The sequence below is a fragment of the Rana temporaria genome, chromosome 8 (genome assembly GCF_905171775.1).
Source record: "Rana temporaria chromosome 8, aRanTem1.1, whole genome shotgun sequence".
NCBI classification, from domain to species: domain Eukaryota; kingdom Metazoa; phylum Chordata; class Amphibia; order Anura; family Ranidae; genus Rana; species Rana temporaria.
This window is the reverse complement of record NC_053496.1, coordinates 3,689,988-3,710,076: the sequence shown is the minus strand read 5'-3', so window position 1 is coordinate 3,710,076 and position 20,089 is coordinate 3,689,988. Positions and strand designations below refer to the sequence as shown.

The 20,089-nt window shown below is 50.3% G+C and overlaps 1 protein-coding gene across 2 annotated transcripts in view; it reads right to left on the bottom strand.

Annotated features, from left to right (window-relative positions):
• Positions 1-10,632: 10,632 nt before the first annotated feature.
• Positions 10,633-20,089, bottom strand: part of HOGA1 (4-hydroxy-2-oxoglutarate aldolase 1) — a 108,111-nt gene continuing 98,654 nt past the window's right edge. For both annotated transcript variants that reach the window (XM_040361220.1, XM_040361221.1), the window contains exon 7: positions 10,633-10,905. In XM_040361220.1, coding sequence (XP_040217154.1) covers positions 10,756-10,905 — 150 coding nt within the window. In that variant the 3' untranslated portion in view covers positions 10,633-10,755. The remainder of the gene's footprint in view (positions 10,906-20,089) is intronic.

Genomic DNA, 20,089 nt, shown 5'->3' with positions numbered 1-20,089 from the left:
GACCCCTGGGACCCTTTCTAATGCTCCTGGTGTCTTTTTCTCGGGGCCCTTGATTATGGTCCTGCAGCAGGACCCCTTTTACACATTTGAACTGATTGGACTACCCATTGTTTTGTATGGGGAGGCGGTTGTAAACAGACATGTCCATTTACACCTGCCTGCATCCGCTCCAAACACGGCTTCCCCGTGCTTCACTGTGGCGGCGCATCGATCGAGCGATCCCTTATATAGGGAGACTCGATTGATGACGTCACTCCTACAGCCACACCCCCCTACAGTTGTAAACACACACTAGGTGAACCCTAACTCCTACAGCGCCCCCTGTGGTTAACTCCCAAACTGCAACTGTCATTTTCACAGTAATCAGTGCAATTTAAATGCATTTTTTGCTGTGAAAATGACAATGGTCCCAAAAATGTGTCAAAATTGCCCGAAGTGTCCGCCATAATGTCGCAGTCACGAAAAAAATCGCTGATCGCCGCCATTAGTAGTAAAAAAAAAAAAAATTAATAAAAATGCAATAAAACTATCCCCTATTTTGTAAACGCTATACATTTTGCGCAAACCAATCGATAAACGCTTATTGCGATTTTTTTTTTTTACCAAAAATAGGTAGAAGAATACGTATCGGCCTAAACTGAGGGAAAAAAAATGTATATATGTTTTTGGGGATATTTATTATAGCAAAAAGTAAAAAATATTGCATTTTTTTCAAAATTGTCGCTCTATTTTTGTTTATAGCGCAAAAAATAAAAACCGCAGAGGAGATCAAATACCACCAAAAGAAAGCTCTATTTGTGGGGGGGAAAAAGGACGCCAATTTTGTTTAGGAGCCACGTCGCACGACCGCGCAATTGTCAGTTAAAGCGACGCAACGCCGAATCGCAAAAACCTGGCCTGGGCATTTAGCTGCCTAAAGGTCCGGGGCTTAAGTGGTTAATTGGAGCTGCACAGTGCACTGCACATCCGGCCGGCTTGCTCTCCAATCCCTGGATGTTCACACTGCTGCAGAAAAATGCAGGAAAAGCCTTGCTACTCAGGAGCGCCCCCTTTATATGGCCCTTGCCATAGGTGCCATACCCTGGATACGCCACTGCCCACAACCCCCCCCCCCCTCCATTAGCACAGAAGAACCCCCACAAACCACCCCCCCATCCATTAGCACAGAAGAACCCCCACAAACCACCCCCCCCCATCCATTAGCACAGAAGAACCCCCACAAACCACCCCCCCCCATCCATTAGCACAGAAGAACCCCCACAAACCACCCCCCCATCCATTAGCACAGAAGAACCCCCACAAACCACCCCCCCTCCATTAGCACAGAAGAACCCCCACAAACCACCCCCCCCATCCATTAGCACAGAAGAACCCCCACAAACCACCCCCCCCTCCATTAGCACAGAAGAACCCCCACAAACCACCCCCCTCCATTAGCACAGAAGAACCCCCACAAACCACCCCCCATCCATTAGCACAGAAGAACCCCCACAAACCACCCCCTCCCCTCCATTAGCACAGAAGAACCCCCACAAACCACCCCCTCCCCTCCATTAGCACAGAAGAACCCCCACAAACCACCCCCCTCCATTAGCACAGAAGAACCCCCACAAACCACCCCCTCCCCTCCATTAGCACAGAAGAACCCCCACAAACCCCCCCCCCCCTCCATTAGCACAGAAGAACCCCCACAAACCACCCCCCCCTCCATTAGCACAGAAGAACCCCCACAAACCACCCCCCTTCCATTAGCACAGAAGAACCCCCACAAACCACCCCCCCCCATCCATTAGCACAGAAGAACCCCCACAAACCACCCCCCCCATCCATTAGCACAGAAGAACCCCCACAAACCACCCCCCCCATCCATTAGCACAGAAGAACCCCCACAAACCACCCCCTCCCCTCCAATAGCACAGAAGAACCCCCACAAACCACCCCCCCTCCATTAGCACAGAAGAACCCCCACAAACCACCCCCCCCATCCATTAGCACAGAAGAACCCCCACAAACCACCCCCCCCTCCATTAGCACAGAAGAACCCCCACAAACCACCCCCCCCATCCATTAGCACAGAAGAACCCCCACAAACCACCCCCCCTCCATTAGCACAGAAGAACCCCCACAAACCACCCCCCCCCTCCATTAGCACAGAAGAACCCCCACAAACCACCCCCCCCTCCATTAGCACAGAAGAACCCCCACAAACCCCCCCCCCCCCATCCATTAGCACAGAAGAACCCCCACAAACCACCCCCCCCTCCATTAGCACAGAAGAACCCCCACAAACCACCCCCCCCCATCCATTAGCACAGAAGAACCCCCACAAACCACCCCCCCTCCATTAGCACAGAAGAACCCCCACAAACCACCCCCCCCTCCATTAGCACAGAAGAACCCCCACAAACCACCCCCCCCTCCATTAGCACAGAAGAACCCCCACAAACCACCCCCCCCCCTCCATTAGCACAGAAGAACCCCCACAAACCCCCCCCCCATCCATTAGCACAGAAGAACCCCCACAAACCACCCCCCCCTCCATTAGCACAGAAGAACCCCCACAAACCACCCCCCCCCCATCCATCCATTAGCACAGAAGAACCCCCACAAACCACCCCCCCCATCCATTAGTACAGAAGAACCCCCACAAACCACCCCCCCATCCATTAGTACAGAAGAACCCCCACAAACCACCCCCCCCCCATCCATTAGCACAGAAGAACCCCCACAAACCCCCCCCCCCATCCATTAGTACAGAAGAACCCCCACAAACCACCCCCCCCTCCATTAGCACAGAAGAACCCCCACAAACCACCCCCCCTCCATTAGCACAGAAGAACCCCCACAAACCCCCCCCCCCCCATCCATTAGCACAGAAGAACCCCCACAAACCACCCCCCCATCCATTAGCACAGAAGAACCCCCACAAACCACCCCCCCATCCATTAGCACAGACCATGGGTGTAGGAACCCTTACAAATCTGGGGGGGGGGGCAGCATTTTTACTCGCCAGGTATATTCTTATTCAGTAAACTGGGAGTTGTTTATTACGTGTATGTTATTTTGAAGTAGGTGTTCGGAAGTTGAATGCGCCGACATTTTTCAGCGTAATCAGCAGCAGGGGCGTACCTAGAGCATTTGGCACCCGGGGCGACTCCTATATCTGCACCCCCCCCCCCAACTTTAAAATGTAAAAACACCCCACTGTGCCCCCTGCATACCTCTGCACCCTTCAGTCTCTCTGTCACTACTGTGTAACCCCTCTCCACAACTGGACCCCTTTACATTACACAGCACCCTGCACCTCTGGACCCCTTTACATTACACAGCACCCTGCACCTCTGGACCCCTTTACATTACAAAACCCCCTGCACCTCCTGGACCCCTTTACATTACACAGCACCCTGCACCTCCTGGATCCCTTTACATTACACAGCACCCAGCACCTCTGGGCCCCTTTACATTACACAGCACCCTGCACCTCTGGACCCCTTTACATTACACAGCACCCTGCACCTCCTGGACCCCTTTACATTACACAGCACCCTGCACCTCCTGGACCCCTTTACATTACACAGCACCCTGCACCTCTGGACCCCTTTACATTACACAGCACCCTGCACCTCCTGGACCCCTTTACATTACACAGCACCCTGCACCTCTGGACCCCTTTACATTACACAGCACCCTGCACCTCTGGACCCCTTTACATTACACAGCACCCTGCACCTCTGGACCCCTTTACATTACACAGCACCCTGCACCTCTGGACCCCTTTACATTACACAGCACCCTGCACCTCTGGACCCCTTTACATTACAAAACCCCCTGCACCTCCTGGACCCCTTACATTACACAGCACCCTGCACCTCCTGGACCCCTTTACATTACACAGCACCCTGCACCTCTGGACCCCTTTACATTACACAGCACCCTGCACCTCCTGGACCCCTTTACATTACACAGCACCCTGCACCTTCTGGACCCCTTTACATTACACAGCACCCTGCACCTCTGGACCCCTTTACATTACACAGCACCCTGCACCTCTGGACCCCTTTACATTACACAGCACCCTGCACCTCTGGACCCCTTTACATTACACAGCACCCTGCACCTCTGGACCCCTTTACATTACAAAACCCCCTGCACCTCCTGGACCCCTTTCCATTACACAGCACCCTGCACCTCTGGACCCCTTTACATTACACAGCACCCTGCACCTCTGGACCCCTTTACATTACAAAACCCCCTGCACCTCCTGGACCCCTTTCCATTACAAAACCCCCTGCACCTCCTGGACCCCTTTACATTACACAGCACCCTGCACCTCCTGGATCCCTTTACATTACACAACACCCTGCACCTCCTGGACCCCTTTACATTACACAGCCCCTGCACCTTTGGACCCCTTTACATTATTAAACCCTCTGGACCCCTTTCCATTACACAGCACCCAGCACCTCTGGACCCCTTTACATTACAAAACCCCCTGCACCTCCTGGACCCCTTTCCATTACACAGCACCCTGCACCTCTGGACCCCTTTACATTACACAGCACCCTGCACCTCCTGGACCCTTTACATTACACAGCACCCTGCACCTCCTGGACCCCTTTACATTACACAGCACCCTGCACCTTCTGGACCCCTTTACATTACACAGCACCCTGCACCTTCTGGACCCCCTTACATTACACAGCACCCTGCACCTCCTGGACCCCTTTACATTACACAGCACCCTGCACCTTCTGGACCCCCTTACATTACACAGCACCCTGCACCTCCTGGACCCCTTTACATTACACAGCACCCTGCACCTCTGGACCCCTTTACATTACAAAACCACCTGCACCTCCTGGACCCCTTTCCATTACACAGCACCCTGCACCTCTGGACCCCTTTACATTACACAGCACCCTGCACCTCTGGACCCCTTTACATTACAAAACCCCCTGCACCTCCTGGACCCCTTTCCATTACAAAACCCCCTGCACCTCCTGGACCCCTTTACATTACACAGCACCCTGCACCTCCTGGATCCCTTTACATTACACAGCACCCTGCACCTCCTGGACCCCTTTACATTACACAGCCCCTGCACCTTTGGACCCCTTTACATTATTAAACCCTCTGGACCCCTTTACATTACACAGCACCTCTGGACCCCTTTACATTACAAAACCCCCTGCACCTCCTGGACCCCTTTCTATTACACAGCACCCTGCACCTCTGGACCCCTTTACATTACACAGCACCCTGCACCTCCTGGACCCCTTTACATTACACAGCACCCTGCACCTCCTGGACCCCTTTACATTACACAGCACCCTGCACCTTCTGGACCCCTTTACATTACACAGCACCCTGCACCTTCTGGACCCCCTTACATTACACAGCACCCTGCACCTCCTGGACCCCTTTACATTACACAGCACCCTGCACCTTCTGGACCCCCTTACATTACACAGCACCCTGCACCTCCTGGACCCCTTTACATTACACAGCACCCTGCACCTCCTGGACCCCTTTACATTACACAGCACCCTGCACCTTCTGGACCCCTTTACATTACACAGCACCCTGCACCTCTGAACCCCTTTACATTACACAGCACTCTGCACCTCTGGACTCCTTTACAAGCACCCTGCAACTCCTGGACCCCCTTACATTACACAGCGCCCTGCACCTCCTGGATCCCTTTACATTACACAGCACCCTGCACCTCCTGGACCCCTTTACATTACAAAACCCTCTGGACCCCTTTACATTACACAGCACCCTGCACCTCCTGGACCCCTTTACATTACACAGCACCCTGCACCTCCTGGACCCCTTTACATTACACAGCACCCTGCACCTTCTGGACCCCCTTAAATTACACAGCACCCTGCACATTCTGGACCCCCTTACATTACACAGCGCCCTGCACCTCCTGGACCCCTTTACATTACACAGCACCCTGCACCTCTGGACCCCTTTACATTACACAGCACCCTGCACCTCTGGATCCCTTTACATTACACAGCACCCTGCACCTCTGGACCCCTTTACATTACACAGCACCCTGCACCTCTGGACCCCTTTACACTACACAGCACCCTGCACCTCTGGGCCCCTTTACATTACACAGCACCCTGCACCTTCTGGACCCCCTTACATTACACAGCACCCTGAATCTCTGGATACATTTACATTACACAGCACCCTGCACCTCTGAATCCATTTACATTACACAACACCCTGCACCTCCTGGACCCCTTTACATTACACAGCACCCTGCACCTCTGGATCCATTTACATTACACAGCACCCTGCACCTCCTGGACCCCTTTACATTACACAGCACCCTGCACCTCCTGGACCCCTTTACATTACACAGCACCCTGCACCTTCTGGACCCCCTTACATTACACAGCACCCTGCACCTTCTGGACCCCCTTACATTACACAGCACCCTGCACCTCCTGGATCCCTTTACATTACACAGCAACCTGCAACTCTGGACTCCTTTACATTACTAAACCCTCTGGACCCCTTTACATTACAAAACCCCCTGGACCCCTTTACATTACACAGCACCCTGTACCACTGGACCCCTTTACATTACACAGCACCCTGCATCACTGGACCCCTTTACATTACACAGAACCCTGCATCACTGGACCCCTTTACATTACACAGCACCCTGCATCACTGGATCCCTTTACATTACACAGCACCCTGCACCTCTGGACCCCTTTACATTACACAGCACCCTGCACCTCCTGGACCCCTTTACACTACACAGCACCCTGCACCTCTGGATCCCTTTACATTACACAGCACCCTGCACCTTCTGGACCCCCTTACATTACACAGCACCCTGCACCTTCTAGACCCCCTTACATTACACAGCACCCTGCACCTCTGGATCCCTTTACATTACACAGCACCCTGCACCTTCTGGACCCCCTTACATTACACAGCACCCTGCACCTCTGGATCCCTTTACATTACACAGCACCCTGCACCTTCTGGACCCCCTTACATTACACAGCACCCTGCACCTCCTGGACCCCTTTACATTACAAAACCCTCTGGACCCCTTTACATTACACAGCACCCTGCACCTCCTGGACCCCTTTACATTACACAGCACCCTGCACCTCCTGGACCCCTTTACATTACACAGCACCCTGCACCTCCTGGACCCCTTTACATTACAAAACCCTCTGGACCCCTTTACATTACACAGCACCTTGCACCTCTGGACCCCTTTACATTACACAGCACCCTGCACCTCTGGACCCCTTTACACTACACAGCACCCTGAATCTCTGGATACATTTACATTACACAGCACCCTGCACCTCTGGACCCCCTTACATTACACAGCACCCTGCACCTCCTGGACCCCTTTACATTACACAGCACCCTGCACCTCCTGGACCCCTTTACATTACACAGCACCCTGCACCTCCTGGACCCCTTTACATTACACAGCACCCTGCACCTTCTGGACCCCCTTAAATTACACAGCACCCCGAATCTCTGGATCCATTTACATTACACAGCACCTTGCACCTCTGGATACCTTTACATTACACAGCACCCTGCACCTCCTGGACCCCTTTACATTACACAGCACCCTGCACCTCCTGGACCCTTTTACATTACACAGCACCCTGCACCTCCTGGACCCCTTTACATTACACAGCACCCTGCACCTTCTGGACCCCCTTAAATTACACAGCACCCTGCACCTCCTGGACCCCTTTACATTACACAGCACCCTGCACATTCTGGACCCCCTTACATTACACAGCAATCTGCAACTCTGGACTCCTTTATATTACAAAACCCCCTGGACCCCTTTACATTACACAGCACCCTGCACCTCTGGACCCCTTTACATTACACAGCACCCTGCACCTCTGGATCCCTTTACACTACACAGCACCCTGCACCTCTGGATCCCTTTACATTACACAGCACCCTGCACCTCTGGACCCCTTTACATTACACAGCACCCTGCACCTCTGGATACCTTTACATTACACAGCACCCTGCATCTCCTGGACCCCTTTACATTACACAGCACCCTGCACCTCTGGACCCCTTTACATTACACAGCACCCTGCACCTCTGGGCCCCTTTACATTACACAGCACCCTGCACCTCCTGGACCCCTTTACATTACACAGCACCCTGCACCTTCTGGACGCTTTTCAATTCACAGCACCCTGCACCTCCTGGACCCCTTTACATTACACAGCACCCTGCACCTCTGGACCCCTTTACATTACACAGCACCCTGCACCTCTGGACCCCTTTACATTACACAGCACCCTGCACCTCCTGGATCCCTTTACATTACACAGCACCCTGCACCTCTGGATCCCTTTACATTATACAGCACCCTGCACCTCCTGGACCCCTTTACATTACACAGCACCCTGCACCTCCTGGACCCCTTTACATTACACAGCACCCTGCACCTCCTGGACCCCTTTACATTACACAGCACCCTGCACCTTCTGGACCCCTTTACATTACACAGCACCCTGCACCTCCTGGACCCCTTTACATTACACAGCACCCTGCACCTCTGGACCCCTTTACATTACACAGCACCCTGCACCTCTGGACCCCTTTACATTACACAGCACCCTGCACCTCCTGGATCCCTTTACATTACACAGCACCCTGCACCTCTGGATCCCTTTACATTATACAGCACCCTGCACCTTCTGGACCCCTTTACATTACACAGCACCCTGCACCTCCTGGACCCCTTTACATTACACAGCACCCTGCACCTCTGGACCCCTTTACATTACACAGCACCCTGCACCTCTGGACCCCTTTACATTACACAGCACCCTGAATCTCTGGATACCTTTACATTACACAGCACCCTGCACCTCCTGGACCCCTTTACACTACACAGCACCCTGCACCTCCTGGACCCCTTTACACTACACAGCACCCTGAATCTCTGGACCCCCTTACATTACACAGTCCCCTTCAGAGTTTTCCCTTATGTCTGAGTCCCCTTCAAAGTCATTTAAAAGGAACTAGGACTCTGAAAACGTAGACGTATAGGAGTTTTTGTGTACGTCCAAATCCCCTTCAGAGGCTTTCTACACATCGAAATCCCTTTAGAGTCCTCCCTTATGTCTGAGTCCCCTTCAGAGTCCCCCTATACATCCAAGTCCCCTTCAGAGTCCTTCTATACAGCCAAGTCCCCTTCAGAGTCATTTAAAGGGGACTAGAAGGACTCTGAAGAGGACTTAGATATATAGGAGGTCTTGTGTACATCTGAGTCCCCTTCAGAGTTCTTCTATACATCAAAGTCGTCCCTTATGTCTGAGTCCTGTTCAGAGTCCTCCTTTATGTCTAAGTTCCCTTCAGAGTCCTTATATACACCTGAGTTCCCTTCAGAGTCCTCCCTTATGTCTGAGTCCCCTTCAGAGTCCTTCTAGAGTCCTTCTGAGTTCCCTTCAGAATCCTCCTATATATCGGAGTCCCATTTAGAGTCCTTCTATACATCTAAGTCCCCTTCAGAGTCCTTCTATACATCGGAGTCCCCTTCAGAGTCCTTCTATACATCTGAGTCCCCTTCAGAATCCTCCTTTATGTCTGAGGCCTCGTACACACGACAGAGAAACTCGACGTGCTTGGCACGTCGAGTTCCTCGTCTCGTTTTGGGATGAAGCCGCCGAAGAGCTCGGCGGGCCGCCTTCTCCTATAGAACAACGCGGCCAACGAGAAAATAGAGAACATGTTCTCTATTTTCTCGTCGAGCTCCTCGGCGGCTCCATCGAGCCAAAACTGTACAGACGACAGAGATTCTCGGCAGAATCCGGGTTTTGACCGAGTTTCTCGGCGAATTCTGCCGAGAATCTCTGTCGTGTGTACGAGGCCTGAGTCCTCTTCAGAGTCCTTATATACACCTGAGTCCCCTTCAGAGTAATTTGAAAGGGACTAGGACTCTGAAGAGGACTTAGATGTATAGGAGTTCTTGTGTACATCCGAGTCCCCTTCAGAGTCCTCCCTCATGTCTGAGTCCAATTCAGAATCCTTTGAAAGGGACTCAGATGTATAGAAGGACTCTGAAGGGGTCTCAGGCCTCGTACACACGGCCGAGGAACTCGACGTGCCAAACACGTCGAGTTCCTCGGCCAGTTCAGCCCTGAAGCCGCCGAGGAGCTCGGCGGGCCGAGTTCTCCCATAGAACAACGAGAAAATAGAGAACATGTTCTCTATTTTCTCGACGAGTTCCTCGGCGGCTCCATCGGGCCGAAAGTGTACAGACGACAGAGTTTCTCGGCAGAATCCGGCTCTGACCGAGTTTCTCGCCGAATTCTGCCGAGAAACTCTGTCGTGTGTACGGGGCCTTAGATGTGTACAAGGACTCTGATGTATAGGAGTTCTTGTGTACGTCTGAGTCCCCTTCGGTGTCCTTTTATATGTCGGAGTCCCCTTCAGAATCCTACCCTACACCACAATCCTCATCAGAGTCTTCCCTTATATCAGGGTTCCATCAGAGCCCCCCCTTTACTGTTCCTCCCCCAACCTCACAGTTTAGTAGCAGCCCTGCGGATTGCGCCCCAGTAGGTGGAAATGAGGGGGACAGAGAAGCCGGCGTTGGATGAAATGACATTTATTTGCTCCATGCGGAGGATTTATTTTATGGGATGTATTTTTCCCCCGGATACATAGAAAATGAAACATTCCGAGGAAGGAGATCCGTTGCGCGTTCTTCCCGGATCAGAGCCAGCCGTTGTCTGTAAACACCGTCCGTAATTCCTTCTCCTCCTGTCCTGTGAGCGGGAGAAGAGGGGAGCGGCAATGTCCTCCATGATACCCAAACCACTCCATCCCCCGCTTCAGGCCGGGGATCCCGAACCTGCGGGTCACCTGAAAGGAAGAGATGAGATTCCCTCCATCAATACAGGAGAAAGTCTACAGGAGAGTCTCCCAACATTCAAATATCGTCAGAAAAAAAAAACCTTCATTTATTTCAGTAATTCAAAAAGTGAACCTCGTATATTTTCTATATACCGTATATACTCGAGTATAAGCCGAGGCACCTAACTTCACCACAAAAAAAAATGGTAAAAAGTATTGACTCAAGTATAAGCCTAGGGGGCCAGATTCTCAAAGGCGTTACGACGGCGCAACACCATTAGCGCCGTCGTAACACCTCATCTGGCCCCGGGTATCTATGCGACTGATTCTTAGAATCAGTTGCGCATAGGTACCCATTAGATCTGACAAGCGTAAGGCTGTTACGCTGTCAGATCTTAAAAGTAATTTTTTTTCCCGCCGCTAGGTGTCGCATCGTCGCTTTTCCCCGTCGTCTATGCAAATGAGGTAAGTACGGCGATTCCCGAACATACGCGAGGTCGACGCAGCGAATTAACGTTGTTTGCGTAGCGTAACCCGACGCGTAAGGTTGCCCCTGCTAATTAGCAGGCGCAACCAATGTTAACTATGGCCGTCGTTCCCGCGTCGAATTGAATAAAAATTACGTCGTTTGCGTAAGACGTCCGTGAATGGCGCTGGACGCCATTTACGTATACATCTAGGCAAATGACGTCGGGGCGACGTCATTTAGCGCAATGCACGTCGGGTAATTTACCCGACGGAGCATGCGCAGTACGTTTGGCGCGGGAGCGCGCCTAATTTAAATGGTGCCCGCCCCATTTGAATTGGGCGGGCTTGCGCCGAGCAATCTAACGCTACACCGCCGCAAGTTTACAGGTAAGTGTTCTGAGAATCAGGATGTAAACCTGTAGACCTGCGGCGGTGAAACGTAGAGCTCATACATTACGCTGCCCAGGAGCAGCGCTAATGTATGAGAATCTGGGCCAGGGTGTCCATCTGCATGCCTCACTTTGCCTCACTGGGGTAGATTCAGATAGATCAGCGGATCTTTAGATCCCCGTAATCTATCTGATTTACGATCCGCCGGCGCAAGTTTGAGAGGCTAGTGCTGTATTCAGAAAGCACTTACCTCAAAACTTGCGGCGGCGGATCGTAAATCCCCCGGCGGAATTCAAATTCCGTGGCTAGGGGGGAGCGTAGCATTTAAATCAGGCGCGTCCCCGCGCCGATTTAACTGCGCATGCGCCGCCGGCGTGCATTGCTCCCAATGACGTCGCTAGGACGTCATTGGTTTCGTCGTGAACGTAAATTACGTCCATCCGTATTCGCGACCGACTTACGCAAACGACGTAAAATTTCAAAACTCGGCGCGGGAACATAGGATACGCCGCATATAGCAGGGGTAACTATCTGCCGGAAAAAGCCGAACGCAAACGACGTAAAAAAAAAAAGCGACGGGCGGGGCGTTCGTTTCTGAATCGGCGGAAATCGGAATTTGCATATTCGTCGCGTTAAAAAAAACGAAGCGCCACCTAGCGGCCGGCGGGATATTGCAGCCTAAGATCCGACGGTGTAAGTCACTTACACCTGGCGGATCTAAGGGAGATCTATGCGGAACCTGATTCTTATGAATCAGTCGCATAGATCCGACCGACGGAACTCAGAGATACGACGGCGGATCAGGAGATACGACGGCGGATCAGGAGATACGACGGCGGATCAGGAGATACGACGGCGGATCAGGAGATACGCCGTCGTATCTCTTTCTGAATCTCCCCCACTGTGTCCATGTGCATGCCTCACTGTGCCCATGTCTCACTGTGCCCATGCCTCACTGTGTCCATGTCTCACTGTGCCCATGCCTCACTGTGCCCATGTCTCACTGTGCCCATGACTAGACTGAAGTTTATCATGGGAGTCTATGGAAGGGGTGCCCAGCTTTGGGGGCTAGATGTGTGCCAAGTTCCGGGTCCAGGGGACATACGACCGGCCGGTACCGGGTCCCCAAAATCACCGGAGAAATGACCGTTTAACATGGGAGTCTATGGAAGGGGTGCCTGGTTTGAAAAATCGGTGCTCCCCAGCCGTAGGTCCCCCGGACAACAAACTTTGCACACTTGTAGAGGAAGAGTGGGGGCTACATGTGTGCCAAGTTCTGGGTCCAGGGGACCTACGACCCGGCCAGTACCGGGTCCCCAAAGTCACCGGAGATCAGGCATAAAAAGGTGACTCGAGTATAAGCCGAGGGGGAAAACTCGGCTTATACTCGAGTATATATACGGTACTTGTGTTACACAGAGCGATAGATTTCCAGCATTTCTTTCTTTTCATATTGAGGATTATTGTTTTTTTTTTTTAAATGTAACACGCATTAACCCCTTCAATACCGGGCACTTAACCCCCCCCCTCCCTCCTGCCCAGACCAATTTTCAGCGTTGCCGCTGTTTTAGTTGACAATTGCGCGGCCATGTGACACTGTACACAGAGTTTTTATCATTTTTTCGCCACAAATAGAGATTTATTTTGGTGGTATTTGATCACCTCTACGGGGTTTTTTATTTTTTGCTAAACAAGTAAAAAAAAAAACACCAAAAAGTTTAAAAAAGTTTTTCTTTTGTTTCTGTTATAGAAGTTTGTAAATATGTTTTCTCCTTCACATATGGGCACTGATGAGAACTGATGATGGGCATCGATAGGCGGCACTGACGGAACTGATAAGGCAGCACCGAGGAGGTGGCACCAATAGGAACTGACGATGGGCACTGGTGGGCATTTATAGGCGGCACTGATAAGGCAGCACCGAGGAAGTGGCACCAATGGGAACAGACGATGGGCAGCACTGGAATGCAGCACTGATGGGCATCGATAGGTGGCACTGAAAGGTTGCACCGATGGGTTATTATGGGTGGCACTGCTGGGCACTGATAAGTGGAACTGATGGGCACTGGCAGGCATTGTGGATGGGCACAGATTGGCAGCTGCCTGGGCGCCAATTGGCATTTCCCTGGTGGTCTAGGGTGGCATACCTGGTGGTCCTGGCAGCATCCTGGTGGTCCTGGGTGGGCATCCGAGGGGGGTCTGCACTGATAAACAATTAGCGCAGACCCCCCCCCCCCCCCAATCAGGAGAACAGCCGATTGTCTCTCCTCTACTCACATCTGTCAGATATGAGTGAGGAAAAGCCAATCAACGGCTCTTCCTGTTTACATCGTGATTGGACACGGCCGATCACATGGTAAAGAGCTTCCGTCGGAGGCTCTTTACCGAGATCAGTGTAGCGGCGTGTCAGACTGACACGCCGCACCACCGATCGGCACGATGTGCGCCCCCCACGTGCGCGTGACGGCTGTTATCCTGCTGGATGTCATATGACGTATAGTCAGGATAACTGAACCTCAGCCCGGCCGTCATTATGCTATAGGGCGGGAGGGCGGGAAGTGGTTAATAAAATGTGTCATTATTTATTTATTTTTTATTAAGGAGAGTGTTGTGAGCCCCGAAAGTCCATGGACTGCGGTCCAAAATAACTCTGTTCTGGCTGATAACTAGGACATGGCACTTGGTGTATGGGTGAAACCAGCACGTGTCCACACTGCCACCCAGTGGTCTCCGTCTGTAACTGCACCCCGACATGTAGAGTTCTGGCTTTGGAGGAAGTTTCCTGTATACAGGAGCATCTCATAGAATTAAAATATCATCAAAAAGTTCATTTATTTCAGTAATTCAGAGAGTGAAACTCTTATATTTTATATTGATGTGTTAAACACACAATGATATATTTCCAGCATTTCTTTCTTTTCATTTTGATGATTATGAATTACAGCGAGCGACACCCCAAAATTCTGTATCTCAGAAAATGTGAATATTACAGAAGACCAATAAAAAAAAGTATTTTTAATACAGAGATGTTGTCTTAGTGAGAAGTGTGTCCATGTACAGTATAGTATACACTCCATAAGGCGGGGCTCCTTTTACATGAATTACGGCATGAATGCGGCGTGTTATGGAGGCACTGCTGAGGTGTTATGGAAGTCCAGGTTGCTTTGATAGTGGCCTTCATCTCATCTGCATTGTTGGGTCTGGTGTCCCTCATCTTCCTCTTCCACAGACTCTCTATGGGGTTTAGGTCAGGCCAGTTTGCTGGCCAATCATGCGCATCATGTGACCAGGTATTGGTGGTTTTTGGCAGTGTGGGAGGTGCCAAGTCCTGCTGGAAAATGAAATCATCATCTCTAGGGTTGTCCCGATACCGATACCAGTATCGGTATCGGTACACCGATACTGAGCATTTGCGGGAGTACTTGTACTCCCGCAAATGCCCCCGATGCCAGATCCGATACTACCCCCCACCGCATACCACAACGCCGCCACCTAGTTAATCAGCGTGCGGGGAACATTACAGCTTTCATTTGAATAGCTGTGTGTTCCCCGCTGCGTATAGACACTCCCCCTTGCTCGGGATTGGACGGGTGATCTGTCTATCAACGTGCAGATCACCCAATCCCGAGCAAGGGGGAGTGTCTATATGTGGCGCGGCGGGGAACACACAGCTATTCAAATGAAGGCTGTAATGTTCCCCGCACGCTGATTAACTAGGTGGCGGCGACATCTAGGTATGGGGAGACATGGCTGCATCTGTGGGGGGACATGGCTGCATCTGTGGGGGACATGGCTGCATCTGTGGGGGGACATGGCTGCATCTGTGGGGGGACATGGCTGCATCTGTGGGGGGACATGGCTGCATATGTGGGGGGGACATGGCTGCATATATGGGGGGGACATGGCTGCATATATGGGGGGGGACATGGCTGCATCTGTGGGGGACATGGCTGCATCTGTGGGGGACATGGCTGCATCTGTGGGGGACATGGCTGCATATGTGGGGGGACATGGCTGCATATGTGGGGGGACATGGCTGCATATGTGGGGGGACATGGCTGCATATGTGGGGGACATGGCTGCATATGTGGGGGACATGGCTGCATATGTGGGGGACATGGCTGCATATGTGGGGGGACATGGCTGCATATGTGGGGGACATGGCTGCATATGTGGGGGGACATGGCTGCATATGTGGGGGGACATGGTTGCATATGTGGGGGGAAATGGCTGCATCTGTGGGGGACATGGCTGCATCTGTGGGGGACATGGCTGCATCTGTGGGGGACATGGCTGGATATGTGGGGGACATGGCTGCATTTGTGGGGGGACATGGCTGTATTTGTGGGGGGACATGGCTGCATCTGTGGGGGACATGGCTGCATATGCGGGGGACATTGCTGCATATGCGGGGGACATTGCTGCAATATGTGGGGGACATGGCTGCAATATGTGGGGGACATGGCTGCAATATGTGGGGGACATGGCTGCATATGTGGGGGGACATGGCTGGATATAGGGGGGACATGGCTGCATATGTGGGGGGACATTGCTGCATATGTTGGGGGGACATTGCTGCATATGTGGGGGACATTGCTGCAATATGTGGGGGGACATTGCTGCATATGTGGGGGACATTGCTGCAATATGTGGGGGGACATGGCTGCATATATGGGGGAAGAAAAAGAGCGGAGGGCGCACCGACCTCGTGTGATACTGATAAAAAAATATTTATTTGAATAATAAAATCAATGGTTATACTCACACATTAGGAGTTAAAAACAGGCTTTAAAAATGAATACAGCAGGTCTCCAGCATCGTCAGTGGAACATGAGTGATCGTTTGGACCAATCAGTGGAAGTAAAAGCTGACGCGTTTCGGGGGCGTACCCCTTTCCTCAGAGCTGACGTGGTCTGCAGTGCTCCCTTGCCGTGGTGATTGTGGGACTAAATATACATACACACTCACAAATGCACATAGCCACACACCCACAAGTGGGCAGGTAGACCTAGGATGATAGGTCGCTGTCTAGGTGTGCTCCTCCCAGATAGAGGGGAGGGGGGGGGGGGGGCTATTTTATCAGGGGCCATACCTCTATATCTTCTGAACCCCAGTCTCTTAAATGAGGGTGGTCTCAGAACAGTGATGCAGTGTATGTTGTTTTTATTGAGACTGTCATTATACATGTGCACTGACTTTGGCTAAACTGTTTATTTAGTTAGTTATTTTTAATAATTTTTATGTGGTTAGTAAGTTAATTATATGCCAAACATGTAGAGGAGTGCTCTTATGAAAAGTCCCCAAATGAAGAGTAAATGTGGGCTCACCTGACTGCCCCTTTGCACTTGTCCCCATTCGATAAGTGTTACAGCTCCATGTGAGTCAGTTGGAACGCACGCCAGCCAATTAGGACAGCCGTGCGTTCCAGCGATTTGTGCGCATGCGCGCGCCGTGCTGTTCGCGGCGCAGCGCACGCTGCGCAGACTGTCAGTGGATGTATTCCCTATGTGCAGACTGGAGGCAAACTGCTCCAAACTCTGCAACATAGGGGCTGTGACGTCACTGCGACTCTATGGTGGCAGAATGTTAGATGGTGGACCTCAATGTCCGCCCTCTAGTGGTGGAGGGTGCAAAGAACCGTAGTGCTCCATACTAATGGGATCCTAAGGGGACATTATCTACATGACCACCCTCTAGTGGTTGGAGGGTGGAAAAACAATGTTAGACACACATTAGTTTTCCAGATAAGTGCTTTTGGTCAAACCCCAGGAGCTTGAAAGGGGCTGCGTACATAGGAAAATATACAGTTGAAGCACTGTATAAGTAGTGATGTACCTGTCCGTGCCCATGCACAGACATCCACATATCACAAGGTGGTTGACATAGGGGGGACTGCAGACCATCAGGATTTCTACACATTGATAAGATGCAACATACAAAATAAAAGATGATGACAAAAAAACCCTCAATGATGTTACATTAGTGCCCAACATGATGTTTGCTGTTTTATATCTAGAACTGCTATACTTAAATTTATTTTACATGATAAGTTGTTAATTGACTTACTAAATCTAACTATTCATGCTATTGTTTAATAGGGTTTGTGATGTATAATCATATGCATCAGAACCGAAAGGGAGAAGAAACCCTAGTGGTGGAAAACAAGAAGTGCATGAAGGATGTACTGTGATAGTGGGTGAGCTTGGAACAGGTCAACCTCTTTCATTGTTGTCTCACTGATGTCTAGATCCTCATGTCACAGTATGCAGTTCGATCTCTTCATTTAACCCATTCGGGACCATACTGCCCAGGGTGAAGATCCAGTAGGCCTCTCTTTTACAGAGGATCTGGTATTTCTTTCCACTGTCCAGACCATTTTGGATGGCTTCTATGCCAAACACCTTAAGGCCATCCACTTCACTACCATGGGCTTCTTTAAAGTGTTTTGGTATAGAGCCTTTGTCTTTTTTTGTTAGAATACTACTCCTGTGCTCGTTCATCCTAGTTCTCAATTGACGTGATGTACGTCCCACATATAGTAGGCCACATGGGCATATAATGCCGTATATCACAAAGGCAATTCCGCAATTAATGAACTGTTTAATCGTGTGGCGTCTTCCATCTACCCCAATGACATCTTTTTTCCTGTGTTGCATATGTGAGCAATTGCCACATGTGTTTACACCACATTTATAGCTTCCTTTTTGATCAAAGATTGTGGCCCAAGGACTTTCCAATCCTTTGTTTTTGTTGATGTTTTTCTTCACCCTGCTTGGGGCAACCATACTTCTTAGATCCTTCGGTCTTCTAAATACCAGATTGGGATGGGGAGGGATACAGGTCTTCAGAAATGGATCAGCTGCCAGAATTTTCCAGTTTCTTTTAAAGATTTTCTGAATGGTTGGGGCTCTGTTATTGTATCTAGTGCAAAAACGTACCGTCTGGGTTTCATTCTCCATATGTTTTACGGTTTTTTCACCTGTTGTCCCATCTTTCTCATAGAGCTGAAAATATTTTTGAAATGCTTCTTCAATATGTGATTCACCGTACCCTTTTTCCCTGAATTTTTCTCTTAAAATGATGCTTTGTGCTTCATAATCTTCCTTCTGAGTACAAGTTCGTTTAAGACGACAGAACTGTCCAAATGGTACATTTTTGATCCATCTTGGATGATGTTGACTTGAGGCGTGTAAATATGAATTTCCTGCGCTTGGTTTGAAATGGGTCTTAGAAAGTATCTTCCCGTTCTCTTCTGCCCTTAACTCTAGGTCTAGAAATATCAGTGACTCTTGGTCCACTACATATGTGAATGAAATTCCAAATGGATTGTTGTCACAATGTGTCAGGAAACCATTCAACTCTTCGTCGCTGCCATTCCATATAATTAGGATGTCATCTATGTAGCGGGAGTATAATATCAGATTCTTTGCAAAAGGGTTGTTGGCCCATATGTATTTGGACTCCCAGTACCCCATAAAAAGGTTCGCGTAACTAGGAGCGAACCTGGCCCCCATAGCGGTACCTCTTGTCTGTCTGTAAAAGCAATCTAGGAAGGAGAAGTAGTTGTGGGTGAGAGTGAACTCAATACAGTCCCGGATAAATTGTGCTTGACGTGGATTGAATTGATGTGCTTCTGCCAGATAATATTCTATGGCTCTTAGCCCAAACTCATGTTGTATGCATGTGTACAGAGATACCACATCCAGTGATAGCCACCTGTATCCTCTTTCCCACTTGTAAGAAGTGAGGATTTCCAGGGCATGTCCTGAATCCTTAATGAAGGATGGTAGATTTATTACTAAACTTTGCAAGAAGAAGTCTAGATAACATCCCAGATTGCTCGATAGGCTATCAATTCCTGCAACAATCGGTCGACCCGGTGGCCTCTCTAAACTCTTGTGAATCTTTGGTATATGATAAAAGTGTGGGACCACTGGGTGTTTGGAGTACAGGAATTTGAATTCACTTTTTGTCAGGATCTTATCTAGTATAGCTCTTTCTAGGAGTTTCTTAAGATCCTTATTGTATAATGTTGTCGGGTCCCATAGTAATCTCTCATAGGTGGTGTTATCTTCAATCAATCTATAAGCTTAAACGAACGAACTTGTACAACGAACTTGTACTCAGAAGGAAGATTATGAAGCACAAAGCATCATTTTAAGAGAAAAATTCAGGGAAAAAGGGTACGGTGAATCACATATTGAAGAAGCATTTCAAAAATATTTTCAGCTCTATGAGAAAGATGGGACAACAGGTGAAAAAACCGTAAAACATATGGAGAATGAAACCCAGACGGTACGTTTTTGCACTAGATACAATAACAGAGCCCCAACCA